This window comes from Manis javanica, chromosome 16 (assembly GCF_040802235.1).
Source record: "Manis javanica isolate MJ-LG chromosome 16, MJ_LKY, whole genome shotgun sequence".
In the NCBI taxonomy this organism is placed as follows: Eukaryota; Metazoa; Chordata; class Mammalia; order Pholidota; family Manidae; genus Manis; species Manis javanica.
Window position 1 is genome coordinate 49,035,058 of NC_133171.1, and position 16,910 is coordinate 49,051,967.

At 50.2% G+C, this 16,910-nt stretch overlaps 1 protein-coding gene across 10 annotated transcripts in view; it reads left to right on the forward strand.

The window, feature by feature from the left end:
* The window catches only part of LOC140846882 (anthrax toxin receptor-like), a 46,031-nt gene that overhangs the window by 13,141 nt on the left and 15,980 nt on the right, over positions 1-16,910 (forward strand). For 4 of the 10 annotated variants that reach the window (XM_073225043.1, XM_073225034.1, XM_073225040.1 and 1 more), the window contains exons 2-11: positions 7,179-7,444; positions 10,155-10,343; positions 12,198-12,269; positions 13,444-13,515; positions 14,732-14,813; positions 14,926-14,959; positions 15,955-16,034; positions 16,117-16,185; positions 16,556-16,636; positions 16,727-16,787. In XM_073225043.1, the coding sequence (XP_073081144.1) occupies positions 7,404-7,444; positions 10,155-10,343; positions 12,198-12,269; positions 13,444-13,515; positions 14,732-14,813; positions 14,926-14,959; positions 15,955-16,034; positions 16,117-16,185; positions 16,556-16,636; positions 16,727-16,787 (781 nt within the window). In that variant the 5' untranslated portion in view covers positions 7,179-7,403. Of the gene's footprint in view, positions 1-7,178; positions 7,450-9,533; positions 10,344-12,197; positions 12,270-13,443; positions 13,516-14,731; positions 14,814-14,925; positions 14,960-15,954; positions 16,035-16,116; positions 16,186-16,555; positions 16,637-16,726; positions 16,788-16,910 lie in introns of all 10 variants that reach the window. The other 6 variants (XM_073225035.1, XM_073225037.1, XM_073225036.1 and 3 more) reach the window with 6 other exon arrangements.

Genomic DNA, 16,910 nt, shown 5'->3' on the forward strand with positions numbered 1-16,910 from the left:
TTTTGTTTAAATGTTTGGTAGCATTTACCAGTGAAGCAGTAAGATCCAGAACTTTTCTTTGTTGGGAGATTTTTATTGAGACATAGTTAACCTATAACATTGTATTAGTTTCCGATGTACAACATAATGATGATATATATATATATGTATATAGTGGGTAGATATATATACATGCACATATTTTTTACTGTATACATAATGTATATTTACGATATAGTATCTCTTTCTCTCTCTCTATAAATCATTACTTTAGTAAGTTAATTAACATCTATCACCACACAGAGTTACAATTTTTTTTGATGATGAGAATTTTTAAGATTTACTTTCTTTGTGACTTTCAAATATATAATACAATATTGTTAACTATAGTCACTATGCTGTACATTACCCCCCAGGACTTATTTATAAATAGCTGGAAATTTATGCCTATTGCCCACCTTCACCCATTTCACTGCCCCCTCCATCCTTGTCTCTGGCAACCACCAACCTGTTCTCTGTATGTATGAGTTCTGCTTTTTGTTTTTTGTTTTGATTCCACACATAAGTATGCTGGTTCACAAGCTCTTTGGGATCTTCTCAGGTATAATCTGAAAATGGTCCCATACTTGGAGGGCAGGGAAAGACCTACAAAGACGCAGGCCATTCCAGAATGATAGGTAGCAAAGTTAGTAAGCAAAGGAATTTACAGATGAGACTTGTCTTGGGCAGCCACAAAATGAGTAGATCTTCATACCCACCCACCAAATCTTAAAGTTTACACAGAAGCTGTAACTGGGTTTGGTCATGTATACAGTCCAGATGGTATCAAACCCGCATTGCTATCTCAAGGTTATAGCCTCAGGCAGCTTCTAGGAGCAGAGAAGGCAGGCAGAGCCCACATTTTAAGGACAGGGCAGGGGTGAGGAGCCTCCAGTTGCTTGGGTCACAGGTCAATTGGTGGTCATGTCTTCTTGATGATTTCCTTCTACCCTCCATCCCTTGTGATTGGTTGTTATAATCTCATATGCTCCCTCCCCTCCCCTGCCCCTTGCATTGTGCCCTGAGTGGTCAACAAAGAGTTTCACCAGCACAGAGGGGGCTCCTTTGACAGCCGTCTGGCTGTATTGGAGACATATGCTGCAGCAACAGCACGGGTGTGTGCAAGAAGAAAACCCAGATTAGGACAATGACTCCCAAAATCAACTACGATTTTTTCCACTTGGAGCCCCATAATCCAAACTACTGATCTATTAAATCCCTTAGGCTGGGTGTTGGATCACTTAGGTCATTCAACTGTGTCCTCAGTAAATGTCCTTAATAAAGATGATAAAGTAGACTCATCAGGTATAAATACATAACATTCTGCTTGGATAATGGCACAGGTGTCTCCTTGGGATGCCCTAATAATATGCAAATCCATCCCATTTTGGAGGACAGCTTATCTCTTAGGGACACATCGGTGTTCAATAAGGACAGGCCTTCTTGGCTCTCACTTAAGGCTTGTTGAATAAATTTCATAAGAGCTTTTATATATGCTATAACATACTCCAGGCCAATGTGTGGGGCAAAGAGGCCAAATGATCATACATACCAGTGAAAGATGGATTGTGCTCATCTAGCTTAAAAGAGAGGGACTTGGGCAGGTGTGGTTACACTGGGGTTGATTCTCCCCTATGCCCAGGGAAAACCCAGGGTACAGCAGCCGAACCACCTGGGTGGAGGCCACGGGCAAAGATCTGTGCCACATAACCATGGGTCCCGTTTGGGGCTACCTAGTATATACCTGGGCAGTACAATGAGTCAGCCCCAAACCAGTTGCCATACCTTAATGTGGCAGAATGACTGCCTAGGTTCAGCGATATCCATCCCAGATTCTTGGTACAGTTGTGCCGGTTTTGTTTAGAGTGATTTTTTAATTTTTGAACATCTAACATAAGGGTGACCCAGGGCTCAAATGTCCATAACCTGGGGTAAGCCACATAAACTCATCCCACATCTGGGCATAGCCACCAGTAGTCCTGATGGTGGTATTTTAGGGCCCTTGTGTTCAGTGAGTTGATGGGCTGTGTCTGCAGTTTTAGTGACAGGAAGAGTATCCATGCCCAGTGTTATGGATGGTGTGTGTACCCGAGGCCATGTTCCTAGATCAGTATTGGTGACATCACGTGATTTAGGAGTACTAGTTCTAGCTTGTTCCTTCTTATTTATTTATTTATTTTTATTTTTTGGTATCATTAATATACACTTACATGAACAACATTGTGGTTACTAGATTCCCCCCATTATCAAGTCCCCCCCACATACCCCATTACAGTCACTGTCCATCAGCGTAGTAAGATGCTATAGAGTCACTGCTTGTCTTCTCTGTGCTATACTGCCTTCCCCGTGCCCCCCACACACATTATGTGTGCTAATCGTAATGCCCCTTATTCCCCTTCTCCCTCCCTTCCCACCTTTCCTCCCCAGTCCTTTTCCCTTTGGTAATTGTTAGTCCATTCTTGGGTTCTGTGATTCTCCTGCTGTTTTGTTCCTTCAGTTTTTGCTTTGTTCTTATACTCCACAGATGAGTGAAATCATTTGATACTTGGCTTTCTCTGCCTGGCTTATTTCACTGAATGTAACACCCTCTAACTCCATCCATGTTGTTGTAAATGGTAGGATTTGTTACCTGCCACTTGAGGAGTATCAGTCCCTTAGGTATCATCCCAGGTTGCTGTGCGACTTGGTCTGAGTCCCATTTATTTTTTTATTTTATATTTTTATTAAGGTATGATTGATATACACTCTTATGAAGGTTTCACATGAAAAACATTTTGGTTACTACATTCACCCATATTATCGAGCCCCCCATACTCCATTGCAGTTACTGTCTATCAGTGAAGTAAGATGCCACAGAGTCACTATTTGCCTTCTCTGTGCTATACTGTCTACCCCGTGATCCTCCCCACATCATGTGTGCCAATCATAATACCCCTCAGCCTCTTCTCCCTCCCTCCCCATCCACCCGCCCCCACACCTCCCCTTGGTAACCACTAGTCCCTTCTTGGAGCTGTGGTCTGCTGCTGTTTTGATCCTTCAGTTTTGCTTTGTTGTTATAGCCCACAAATGAGGGAACTCATTTGGTACGTGTCCTTCTTCGCCTAGCTTATTTTACTGAGCATAATATCCTCCAGCTCCATCCATGTTGTTGCAAATGGTAGGATTTGTTTCTTTCCTATGGCTGAATAATATTCCATTGTGTATATGTACGACCTCTTCTTTATCCACTCATCTACTCGATGCTTCCAGTCTTGGCTATTGTAAATAGTGCTGTGATAAAAAAAGGGGTGCATATCTCTTTTTGAATCTGAGAACTTGTTTTCCTGGGCAAATTCCTAGAAGTGGGATTCCCGGGTCAAATTGTATTTCTATTTTTAGTTTTTTGAGGAACCTCTATATTGCTTTCCACAATGGTTGAACTAGTTTACATTCCCACCAGCAATGTAGGAGGGTTCCCCTTTCTCCACATCCTCGCCAGCATTTCTTGTTCTTAGTCTTTTCTATGGTGGCCATCCTAACTGGTGTGAGGTGATATCTCATTGTGGTTTTAATTTACATTTCCATTGTGATTAGCGATGTGGAGCATCTTTTCATGTGCCTGCTGGTCATCTGAATTTTTTCTTTGGAGAAGTGTCTGTTCAGATCCTCTGCCCATTTTTTAATTGGGTTATTTCCTTTTTGGTTGATGAGGTGTGTGAGTTCTTTATGTATTTTGGATGTTACCTCCTTGTCAGATATGTCATTTACAAATAAATACATTCTCCCATACTGTAGGATGTATTTTTGTTCTGCTGATGGTGTCCTTTGCTGTACAGAATCTTTTTAGCTTGATGTAGTCCCATTTGTTCCTTTTCGCTTTTGTTTCCCTTGGTGTTAAGTCCCTTTCAGAGCATACAGTGCACTCCTGCAGGGCTCTGATGACTTCCTCAAAGGTTAAAGTCCAGGCCCTGCTGAAGGGCAACAACCCACATTGTCTTTTGGCCCAGATGCAACAAACATTTTTGTAACCATCGGGTCACATCAGAGTCACGCTTTCCTTCCAGCCAACATACCTGGGCCAATTAGATCTGCTTCATCAACTCATGGAGATGCCAGCAGCAAATGGCGTCTGCTCTTTTTCAGAATTTTCACGAGAATTCAGTAAGTTGGTGAGTCCATTCAAGCTACTTCCAGGGAACCCAGCCATAACTGTCTATGGTCACATGGACACCCATGTTACAGGGTCTTGACAGGTCTATCACACTCAAGGCCTAGAAGGCCTTGGCCCATTTTTCAGCAGTGAAAGAAAATGCACGTCTCCTCCTAGGCCCACCTGATGCCCACTCATAACACATGGTATAAGGGCTTCATCATTAGTGCCAAGTGTGGGATAAACACTCTCCAGTAGCCTAAAGGACCCAAAAACTCTTGCAATAGTGTGACAGTTCTGGGGGTAGGAAAAGCCTGAACTTCATCTATAATCACTGCTTCTGGGGTAACTTCAGTCTTACCCGACCAGAAAACCCCCAGGAATTTGACTGACAAACCAGGACCCTGAAACTTGGTGCTGTTCACAGCCCACCCTTTCTCCTGTACGTGTTGCAGCAGTCTAGGTGCTGCACAATGTTTGTTGCATGCAGGACTTCTGGTAAGAAAATAAACAGTAAGCATGATATCATCAATATAATGGTACAGCTGCACCATTGGCAGGTTCTCCCATGCTGCAAACCCTGGGCTCCAAGTCCATGACAGACAGTGGGACTGTGGAGGTGCTCTCGTGGAAGGACAGTGACAGGCCAGTGCCATCCTTCCCCGGTGAAGGAAAACTGTTCCTGACTGTCCTGTGGTATGTTTATGGAGAAGAAAGCATTAGCAAGATCCACAACATAATATGTCCCTAGTTCATGACTTAGGGTATTCATGAGGGCTGTACTAGAGGGGACAGCAGCCTGCAGAGGGGGTGTGACTTACTCAGTACTCTGTAACCCACGGTCATATGCCAGCAGCCATCTAGATTTTTTACCAGCCACACCAGGGGATTAAAAGGGCTTTGAGTAGGTTTTATAATGCCCACTTTTCAGTTCCTGGGAGGGGTTCTCCAATTCCTCTATGCCCTCCAGGGAATTTGTATTGCTTGGCATTAGACACGTGCTGATGCACAAGAATAGATACAGGCAGGTGCTTAGCATGTCCACTCAGAACTGCCTTTACCACACATATGCTCAGTCTGAACTCAGCTGCAGTGGTCTGCAACCATAGGCCCCGGAGGATATCAATCTCCAAAATATATTTAAAGATTGGAGAGATGTACAGAGTATATTTCTTTGGGTATAGATGCCCTATTCCCAACGGGATTCAGGCTTGTTTAAGTCTGGTGGCCTTACCTCTGTATCCAACTATAACATTGGGGGTCCCTGAAACCGCTCAGGGTTGCCATAAGTCAGTGAACATTCAGCTCCTGTGTCTGCCAGAGCTGGCATGTGTTGAACATTCACTGGGTACCAATGAATTGATGTTTGAGCATGTGGCCTCTGGTCCCCACCTGGTGCCCCAAGGCGGGTGGGTGCCTTGACCCTCCACTCAGTAAAACTATAGCCCACTCACCTTCGTGTGTGCGTTCAGGTGAGGATGGCTCACTGTCCAGCAGGAAGTCTTGCAGGCTCACAGGCCAAGACTGTGGCTTTGTCTCCATTTCTTGATCCCCAGCTGCTGGAACCACTGCTCTGGCTTCAGTTGTTACCACAGCTCCAATAAAATTCTGTTGAACTTCCCATCCAAGTTCTCTCTGTCCGCTCCTGCCCCTCTCAAATCAATCCATATTTGGGTCCTCATGACCTTCACGGGGCCCTTTAAGCCCTTCCTCTCAGTAGGGGACTGCACTCCCTTCTGTGCCTTCAGCACTTCAGCTTCCTCCAAATCTGCCACAATATGGGTAACCTCATTTATTGGCTGCCCTACATGAGGGGCAAGAATGGCTACTAAGGGCCCAAAGAGGGTTCAGGGAGCCATTTGCAGCACCATACCCTTATCTCCACTGTAAACAGCTCCCCGTTTGGGTCATAATTTACTGGGTTATAAATGGTATTTTTCATGCCCAAATTCTGTTAACACCTGTTAAGAGCTTGGCATGCAGCTGCCATCTAGTGGGGAAGATGGTAAGTCACCGGATTGGGCTGTACAGTGAGAAGTGTGGCCATCAGCCATTTGAGTAGGGAATGGGTCCCAGGGGTCTGGTGTTCATTCTGCACTGGCTGTTGCAAGACAGGATGAGTTGTCAGGGAAGCCAGCTTTCCCATCTCTGATTCAGACAGGAGGATACTCTCCACCTCTATGAACAGGAGCCAGGCTGATATGGATTCTGAGGGTTTCTGCTGAGACTGGAAGCCCAAATCCACCAGCTCTGCCTGTGTTTAGGGGAACATAGAGTGCACTGTGCCCTGGAGAGCGGGCTGTACCTCTCCTGGAGGAACCTGCAGTTGCTATCTCTTTATTTACTTGACTTACAGCTGGGCAGGCTTTCAACAGAGGAGCGTTGGGGCCTCCAGCACCACCTCTACCTCCTCATTCCCCTTCAGTGTACCCTCCTCCATTTCTGGAGCTGACGGCAGCTGTTTTGCTCCACAGAGCATGTCCTCTGCTACATCCTTTACCTTCTCCACAGTGTCTCTCAGGAACACGATCTCAGTGTGGGGAAATGCAAGCTCCTGTGGCCAAGATGCTCACCGGCCCCAAACTTCTTGATCTAATTGGCCTACTGCTAGGCTAGTGCTTGCGCATCCATAGGCAATGAGCTAATATTGACTGAGTCATGATCTAAAGAGCTCTGCCCCGTGCCCTGGGTGGAGGCAGAGATGGAGGAGGATTATGGACCTGGAGACAGTTGGATGCAGATGTGATTCTAGTGCTCAACCTATCACCAGGAGAATAGAGCTGGGTGTAACCCTTTTATCCCAAGAATGTTCCATTGTCATTTCTTGGTCTCACTGAATCCATTGTGAGCTTGTATGGGACTGAAACACTCAGTCAAGACAACTGGCTTAGCCAGCAGGATTCATTGTAGACCAAAGAATGGAAAAGGCTACCCTCATAGGAGGGTTACTTCAGCGGGATACCCCTATAAAGGGGAGACATTTGAGTGGCCCCCAGTGGGCATCTGATCTGAGGTGGCTTGTCTGCTACAGGACTCAACCCTGTCCCAGGACTTGAGGAAGGTGGAGCCCACAGCATATTAAGGAGCTTCTTGAAGAAAAAAGAGTGGCCATTGGGCAGTGGGAACCATGGTTTGGCTGTTTCTCACAGTATTCAAAATATCTACAGATGAGAGGAATGTGCTTCTGCAAGAGACATGAGAAATGGCAGCACAAGAACTTGAACTGTGAAGGACTGTGGATTTACTGAAGAATAAAATGGCATTGATACGAGAGGAGGCAGCTCGAGAATGCAAGCTGTAAGGTGCTGTGGAGGAAGTAAAAGATTTGTTAAAAAATCTTCCCAGGGAGGTGCCTGCCTTCCATCCCCTGTCCTTGGATCCCAGGAAGCCTGGCGTATAACTTTTCTCCCAGAAAGAATGCCCTCCCTTCCAGAAAGGATCTGCCTCCCGTCCTGGGGCTGCAGGTCCCTCTGCGCTCTCAGAGCTGGTGGGCAGCGGGAGTGTAGCGGGGGTAGTACAGCTGCCTGCAAGCTGGCTGTGCTCACTCTTGGATTCACTTTCTTCTTGGGGTTTTTGCTGTTGGAGGAACAGGGTGAGGACAGATAGAATGTAAATGGAGCAGCAGTCTGGGCAGAGCACAGTCCTTTAACTCAACATCTCTTCTGCTCAAAACCCTGAAACCTCATCCTGGCTCCACATGCCTACAATTCCCAGAGTGAAGCAGACCCCTGAGAGCTGTAGTTCCTGCAAGAGGACAAGTGGCCAAGAGCAGGGCCTGAAGGGCAGCAGGGACACAAGGCAGGGTACGACACATGGTGCAGAGGGGCGCTGTGCACCGTTCCCAGGGGTGCCGGCACCTGCCGTGCTCCGGGCTCTCAGCCCTGCCCTGGGCTCCACACTCCCTGCGTGTCACAGACATGGAAGTAGAGGCTGTTGCCAAATTTCCCCACAAGGCTCAGGCCAGCTAGGTCCCCTCTAGGGTTTCAGGCTCAGCATTCACAGCCCCATGAGTTGAAAACCAGAGCCCAGAGTGTTCCAGAGGAGCTGCATGATAGCTATTCGGCTGGGTCTAGAGCAGAGGTGGCATCCTCTGTGGTCCTGGATTGGGTACTGACAGCAGATCCTGACCCTCTGACTGCCAGGTGTTGGGGGAAGCCACGTACCCTATTGAAACCCCACAATCTGTTTCCATAAGAACGGGCCTGGCTTCTCTGGTTTTCATTCTGTGATAAGCCCCCAGGAAGGGGGGCGGGCGATAGAGAATTGACTCCAGGTTCCAGAAAGTCCCACAGGCACCAAGGTGTATGTGTGCAGCTCGGACATGACACAGGGCTGACTCACCAGGATGTGTTGGCTCCTCTCTCAACTACGTAAGGGTTGCCTGGTCCCTGCCTGTGCCCATTAGGGGGCACCTTGGTATTTCAGAGCAGAAACCCATGGCTGGTTTTCCCCTATAGAGGGAACTAGGCTGGGTGCCTTTAATGAATGGACTTCGTGGGTCACTGGAGGTGGGGAGCAGCACCTAAGGCTAGGCCCAGCCCATGCTCCTGAGAGTGGGCCGTCAGTGACCCCTGGGGAGAATCTGGCGAGGACGTTGCCCAAATGTTGGTTCAGCTACAGCTGCCTCCTCCCAAGAGTTCATGGGGATTCTGTTTTGGGGGCGGCCTGCCATAGTTGTGATCTGAGGAAAATACCTCAGCCCTTCCTCACACAGACATATTGATGATACTCTCGCAGTTAAGAAGAAATTGAAGGTTATTAGAAAAGGCTTTCAAAATGTAGACAACACAGAGGAAGTTATTTGTCAATTCAGATTGGGTAACAAGAAATCCCCATGTAAGTAGGCCCTCCTTTCCTCCAGTGACAACCGTCCCACATCAGGCTGCCTCCCCACAGTGAGCCCAGCCTGGACACCTGCTGGTGACACCCAGGAATTAATCCATCCCCAGCACCACCACGCACCTGGGAGTAGCCTTTCCTGCAGCCCACGCTGGGTTTGAGGCAGGGTGTGCCCTCAGAGCTGTGTCCCCCTCTGCGTGCCCCTGCCTGCACCCATTAGGGGGCACCTTGGCATTTCAGATCAGAAACCCATGGGTGGTTTTGCCCCTAAGGAGGGAAGTAGGCCTGGTGCCTGATGTGCACTGGTAGGAGAATCCAGATAGCAGATTCAAATCCCTCCAAATGTATCTACATATTTAACTTTATTTTGGTAAAATATTAAGAGAGGTTTAGGTGGTGGAGAGTTTCTGATATGATTCCAAAATTTACATGAAAGGGCAAGTGGGTTTCCATGGAGGAAAGTCAGCCCATGCCCGCTCAGACATCTCTGAATTTCTAATCCGCAGAACCTGTGAGCATATGGAATTGTTGTGTTTTTTGTCCTTAGGACTGGGATGGTTCAATACACAGAGCAGATAACTGGAATGTCCCTCATTCGCAAAGGACACTAGCCTGCTTTCACAACCGTCTTCCAGATCCTTCTATTCCTTGGGTGACTTCAGTGTCCCCACAGATAAACTTTACAGCACTCTTGTCTCCACCTGCTCACACTCAGTGATGTCCTTATGTAGGCCCCCTCAGCTGCCCTCTGTCAGTTTACCAAAGGGCTGGGTTTCCTTGAAATTGTAAAGACCCTGGGAGGGTTTTGGATAAGGGACAAATAGAGGCCTCATCTGACCACCCCTTCAAACTCCTGCCTGGGGTTGCCCACAGGGAGAACACTGAGCAGAGCTGCAGGTCACAAGGTCACCATGGCAACCTGTTGTCCATCATAATGGACATACCTCAGCAGGGTGGGGTGAAGGTGCATAAGTAGTGGGGCCATCACCCCACAGCCAACCACTTGCTACTTGGACCCACAGGGCAGGTATCAGGTGGCTGCTTGCAGGTGCAAGGTATATTGATCAGAGCGTGAGTAGAGCTGAGGTTGGGAGTGCCGAGGACCCTGAGCACGGGAGGAAGCAGAGGAGGTGTTGGCTTGAGGTGGCCTGAAGTTTATGGGCCCCAGGATGCTGGGACCCATGTTTGTCATCCTCCTGCTGCTGCTGCTGCCATCTCTGTTCCTGACCACCCGGAGCACCCTCCACCGCTACTTCACCCAGGACCAAGGTCACCACCCCAGCTCCAGGCTCCAGGAGAGCCCAGCAGATGGGGAATCCTGCTGGAGCACTGACGACCTGTACTTCGTCTTGGACTCGTGAGTGGCCCTCCTGCTCTAGTCAGTGCCATAGAACAGTGCTGTCCCTGGGGTCAGTACGGGGCGCCAGGCTCTGAGAGAGGGAAGCAGGGACTGTCTTGGTCACATTCAAGGAACAGACTCTCTGTGGCCTCCCTGTTCCTGGGGCAGAAAGAATGCCCCAGGCATTTGTTCCCTGGGACTTTTTCTCCTAAAAAGGATTAAAGGCCCCCATCTGGTTTCTAGATGACTCAGTCCCTCCGACCACATGGCCCAGATCTGTGACCTGCAGGCCCCTTAGTCAGCTGGCGAGGAAATTACTGGGAGCAAACTTCTCAGCAGTTAGCGCCCTCTGGCTTTGGCTTTTGGTTTTTGTCTGTTGGCATGTTTTGTTTTATTTTGTTTTTCACACCGATGACTATTGTGTAAATGGGCCCCAGGGAGATGGCCAGGTGGCTTTTGGGCATCCCCAGTGTCACTACTTAGAAAGCCCTTGGCTTTCTTGCTGCCAGTGTTTTGCTTCTTTCTCGGACACCTTGGAGACCCAAGTTGCAGTGTGTGTGTGCACTTCCAGGACACTTTGGTTTGTCCAGAGCCCAGGGGAGCTAGGCTGTGGGTTAGGCCCCTGCAAGCCCTCAAAGAAGGAAGGGGTTTGGGGGTGTCAGTCTTTGGGGGAGGTGACCTTGCTTCCATTTTCACCTCCTGTGTGGGCTGGGAATAAATGCTACTTATTCAGTGTTGACAGTGGTATGACTGTCAATATATTTAAAGGAGTCTCTGGTGTCCAAGGGCTTTCTTGGCCTTTCTGTTGTCTTTAAAACCATCCTGGAGGGAGAGCAGGGCAGGCATGTGATGTGCAGTCTCCTGAAAAGGAGGGCAGCTCCTGGAGGCTGGAGGGGCTGCAGGACCCAGGATCCCTGAGCTGCCTCATTCCATCCCAGGGGGGACTGCCTCTGACTCCCCCTAGTCTCCATGGAGACTGCTGATAGGGGGATGCAAGCCCAGCTGAACCCGCAGAGCTGGGAGCCTCCCCTGCCAAGGAGGAAAAGTCCCTCCTCACTGTCTCGGGGAAGGACTTTGCTACCCAGCAGTTGTCTGCCTCAGTGTCACCCTGACCTGCCAAGTGCGATGGGTAGAGTGTGGGCTTTGCAGCCAGAGCTGGGTTCACATCCATGCTAGCTATTGAAATTGTGTCACATTCTATGACCTGTGGAATCCTGTTTTCTCATCTGAAAAGTGGGAATAATTGTACTATCATAGGGTTGTTCTGGAATCAGAAATCATGTACGTAAAGTGCCTGATAGACACGTTCTCCCTGGATAATCTTGATATTGGGGTCATCTGTCCTTAGTTTCCTCACTGTTTGCTGACGGTTTTAGATGTAGCCTTGTAGGCAGAAGGAATGGTGGGGAGGAAGAGCGGAGAGCCATGACCCACCTCCGTGTTCGAGGGCTGGAAGAGGAGCAGAGAGCTGGGAATGGTGATTCCCAAGGGAAAATGGGGGACCAGGAGAGACAGCGTATCAGAATTTCGGGAGGCTTTACAGACCAATGCATCCTACCTCATTTCCTAACATTCCCATGTAGCATGATCAACCATCCGTGTTTGCCACCGAAAGCCCCTCATCGGAGAAGTCCCCCATCCCCTACCACACAGGTCTAATGAGTCAGTTGCTGCCACTCACACTGACTAAAGTCACCACGAAGGTAACCCGCTGACCTCACTCCAGGAGCTGTGCTGGCTTTAGCTATTTCAGGAGCTGGGGGCTCTCGTGGAGGAGCTTGCTAAGGGCCTGCAGGAAGGCAGGGAAGGCAGAAACCATGCTCACGTGATACATGCACCTCCATCTCTGACTCATGTCTTCTTCTTTTTCAGATCACGCAGTGTAAATGACAACTGGGAGTTCACACAGAGCTTTGTGCAGGATTTGGTGAACAGATTTAAAAAGTATGGCTTTTCAGCTCTGTGTTGCAGGGCGTTTTCCTCTCTAACTGAGTACATTGGTATTTAGATGCAGTGGACATGGGACTACCTCAGGTCGCAAAGCTCAGGGCAGTGTTCTGAAGCAGGAGAGAAGGACAGATCCCATTTGTTTTCTAAGATCTCTGCAGCCTTGCTTGGTTCCTTCCTGGGAGTCAGGCCTTGTTTTCAGGGGCACAGTCTTCCCTGGAGGACCTCATAGATTAGGAACTAGGCAAACTACTTAACACTGTAACTAAACATCTGGATGTGGAAATTTTATCTAGATCTTGAAGGATGAGAAATACAGGGTAACAAGAACCATGAAGGTCATTTGAGCAGTAAGAGGTCTGTTTGGCTGAACATGATTAACATGGGAAGGCTGGGAGATGAAGCGAGAGGTCAACTTGTGACCAAGGCAAAAGAGGCCAATAATGCCAGGAAGCAGGGCTTGGATTTCCTGCTGTGAGCCATAGGGAGCTCTGGATGATGCGTGATCAGAGACGCTGGTGGGACTCCAGAAAGGCAGGACTCCAGCTGTACTCCAGGCAGAGAAGTCTCATAATTGTGGGCAAGAGCCAGGACCAGTGGGGAGCTCATATAGGGACCTGTGGGAACAATGTAACTAAAGGATAATGAGGGCCAGGCGATCAGAAGAGAGGGGCCAGAAGGTGAAAAGGGAGAGGAGAATATGAATGGCTGATGAGGGAGGATAATTTCTTTGAGATGAGGGGGAGGGAGTTGGGGAAGATGGTCCAGGGAGGAGGAGAAGTGAAAGTACCAAGAATTTGACAGGAGAGGAGAGGCCAGCTTGGGAGGGCCCTCGTGGAAGAGTATGAAGCTGTCTGTCTCCTTGTGCATGCAGCAGCCCTGTGTGCATGTGTGTGTGTGAGAGAGAGAGAGGCAGAGAGAGCAAACAAGACTTTTGGGATTTGGGTCTACAGGGTGCTATGCCGCACTCTGACAAGAGGGCTGCACGCCTTCCAGGCCTCATAATCCTTCACTAAAGTGATGAGAACTTCTGGAGTCCAGGAAATAGACTCCACACTAAAAGAGACAGAATGGAGAACAGGGAGCTTGGTGGGCACCCCCTCCCTGTTGCATATAGCATCACTTTCAGCCTGTGTGTATAGTTGCTCACAAGCCCATGTTTCCTCCCAAGCCCCAAACAGCGTATGTCGTTCATTACCTACTCGACACACGGCCGCATCAACATGAAGCTGACCTCGAACAGGTAAGTGTTTCATTGATCCCCCAGAGCCGACCCAGCAATCAGGCCACAGGGAGGGCCAGGGAGCAGAGGGGGCCCCTGAGCCCACACTGAGGAACCCACTGGTGTGCAGGCACGGCTGCCCTGGACCCTCCCCTCACTGCCCTCCGTGACCTTCAGCCCTGGCCCCCCTGGGCCCCACTGCCACTTCTGCACTGGCACTGGCACTGGCTGGATCCTGTGCTAGTAGACAGACTCCTCCCCTCAGAGCCCATCCTGCCACCTGACCCTAGTCCTTCCCTCCATGCTCTATGCTTTCCCTAGAACAGGCTGACTGGAGATTCCCTAATCAGGTGGAGCAGATGTGGGGGGCCTTTTAGGACAGAGCCTGGCACCTGCTGTTGTTTGTCAGTTTCTGTCCTGGGCCGCTGGGGAAAGAGGGAGACAATCAGAAGCAGGGAGGAAGGGATGGGTATCATCCAAGTGTGGGTGCTTCAGGAGGGGAGCACATTCCCAGAGAGTCTGGTCACGTGAGCCCAGGAGTGGGTCCTGAACACCAGGCTGAGACAGGGTGCTGGAGGAAGGCCCCGTGGGCCTGCATCCCAGGAGGGTCTAGGTGGGAGGTGGGATGTTATGGAGCTTCTGAGTAGCAGGTAGGTTAAGATTCTCATGGAGGAAAATGACTGGAACCCCCCTGAGAGTGGGAGGAGCACCAGACAGAGCCTGAGGACCCTGCACTGGAGGGTCCCAGGGCCTGTGGACAGGAGGGGCCAGGGTGAGCACGGTGACCTTGCCAAGCTCTGCCTTAAGTGTGCGCGTACAGGTGCCCTCAGCAGGGCCCCCGGGGGGCGGTCGTGCTGCCAGTCACACTGTGATGAATCGCAGCTGGGATCACCCCGTACTCACCATGGCAGTCAGGGTGGACCCCTGGGGGAGGCCCACAGTTCTGCACGGCTTAGACAGATCTGAGCACAGAGAAGGCCAGGCCTCACCTACGGGCCTGGAAAGCAGCGTCCCCTCACCACCCTGCTCACCCGATAGGGACTGGGAAGGTGGGAAGCAGGCCAGCCAATGCCAAAGGCACAGGACAGAGGGCCGGGGCAGGGCTCCTTGGCTTGGCCGTCTCCCGTCCCGGCAGGGCTGCATGCAGTGCAGATGGACAAGGACAGCCTGGGGCTGCTTGTAATAGGCAACCCCTCATTCCATCTCCCACCTCCTCTGACTTTTTTTTTTTTCCCAGAAAAAAAATAAACAATGCGCTTGTTGAATTGCTCAATATACGACCTTCCGGAGCCATAAATATGCAGCACGGATTGGAAAAGGTACAGAACCTAGATTTCTGAGATGTGGCTGTGCTTTATCAAGTTCTCAGAGGGTCATCATTGGGTCATCTCACTGTACCCCCGAAACACTTTTTCCTTCATTTTGTTGCAGGCCAATGAGCAGATCGAAAGAACACGAGCTGCAGGTAAGTGAGCTGCTTCCTGCCTTCTTGGCGATGGTGTCCGGGGAAAGAGCCAGGCCTGGGCCTCAGTGAGGTCGGTGCAGACCGTCCCTGGCCGCATCCAAGCTCTGACTCGTGGAGCCAGCTGCGTGCCCTCTCTGAGCGGCAGCCTCCTGCTCCGAGCAGTGGGGATGAAAACCACCCCGTGATGTTCCGCTGCACAGCAAAGGGTCGCGTGTGCGACTTCGCGGTTCTAGGAAATGTGAGGCACTGGCCCTGGAGCTGGGCTGCCTGAAGAAGAAAGGGGGAAACCCAGCGGGTCCCAGAGTGGCGGGGCCTCCGTGTAAGAAGGGAGCCTGACCTTCCCCCTTGCTGAGCACACATTCCTCCCTGACTCCTTCTCCCTTCAGCTCCTTCCCTTGGGTTGATGCTCCTGCTCTGTGTCTCCCGTAGTGTAAAAGTCTTGTGCTTGCCAGAAACATCTGCATCTTGGCTGTAGGGTCTAGGAAAGATGTGGGGCCCAGGGAGAGGCATTGAGCTGGGGAGGGGGTCTACTGCTCACCTGCCTCTGACCTCAAGCCCTGAGGCTGGGTCTACAAGTGCCCGTGGGAGAGCTGTGCGTGAGGTCCAGAGCTGGAACAGGCCTGCATGGACCTGCGGGAGTCTTGCACAGTAGGTGTGCCCACTCCTGCCTTTGCTCATCTGGAAGGCTGATGCTTATCCTGTGAAATTGCTGGACTTGCCTTTCAGGGCAAAGGTTGTACTGTCTGGTAGAAGTGACAGTTCTGTAGGAAGAACCCTAAGCTGGGCCTAATTTCCTCATCTGCAAAGTGGGTCCTGGGCTAGGGGCCCTTCTTGTTGCATGATAAGCTGCAAAGCCTTCCAGGCATGTGGGAGGCAGGTGCTCAGGTCGGGGTGGCCTTTCCCCAGGAGGGTGAGGTGTGGCGAGCAGTGCTCGGGTCTTGGAAGCCTGTGACAGTTGCTCTCATAGACCCAGACATGCCCTGCCTCTCCCACAGGAGCAAAGGTACCCAGCCTCATCATCGTGCTGACAGGTGAACAACTGCTGCCAGAATCGTTTGCAGAGACACAAGTTGAAGTGAGTCAAGCCCATTGTTACCAGCCTTTTGGTCCACATATTTGGACCAAATTTATTATACCCAACACTTCCTCTTTCTCAGGCTGCAAAATCCAAGCAGTTGGGGGCAACTCTGTATTTCGTAGGTGTGCAAAATTATCAGCTATCCCAGGTAATTCTGAGCAGGTAACGAGGGGTCACTTGTGAGTCTAGCTGGGGAAAGCTTCAAAGATGGCTCTCTCAGGGTCACCCAGAGGATGGGCCTGTACCCACCAAAATGTGCCTGGGGAGTGGGGTTGGGGCCCTCTCCACTTAGACTGGGCCCAGGGAGTTGAAAGATGTGCAAGGTGGCCGTTCAGAATGAATAACAAGTGTTGTGTAAGACCTGCACAGCAGAGGCAAGGGTGGAAGAGCTTTCCCTTCCCTGAGGGTGGGCTGCTGGTGGATGCCAGGGTCTAGCCCCCGGTGTCTGTCTCCTGGGATGGGGACCTCTGGGTCATCACCCCTGGCTGTGGGCTCAGGTCATCTCCTATCCCTTTCAGCTGTTGGAAATTGCTGGTGAAGAGGATCATCTGTTTCAAGTGGACAGTGGATACCCTGGACTGGAAGACATCGTTGACCCAGTGAGTGAGGTTGGATGAAGGGGGCTGCACGCCATGCCCCCCACCCTTGTTCACTCCCATGACTCTGCCACTCCCCTCACTCTATTTCAGCTCATAGCAAGGTCATGTGTGCAGATTACGTCTGTGGATTTCTCCGCTATCTGCAACAGAGGTAATTACTGGAGTCACTGTTGTAAACACAGAAGTGCGTGTGTGTATTTTTTGTGAATGTGCCATGTGTGTGGTGGGAGTGGTGTACGTGGTTCCAGTCTGTGCGGTGTGTTTGAGTGTACTG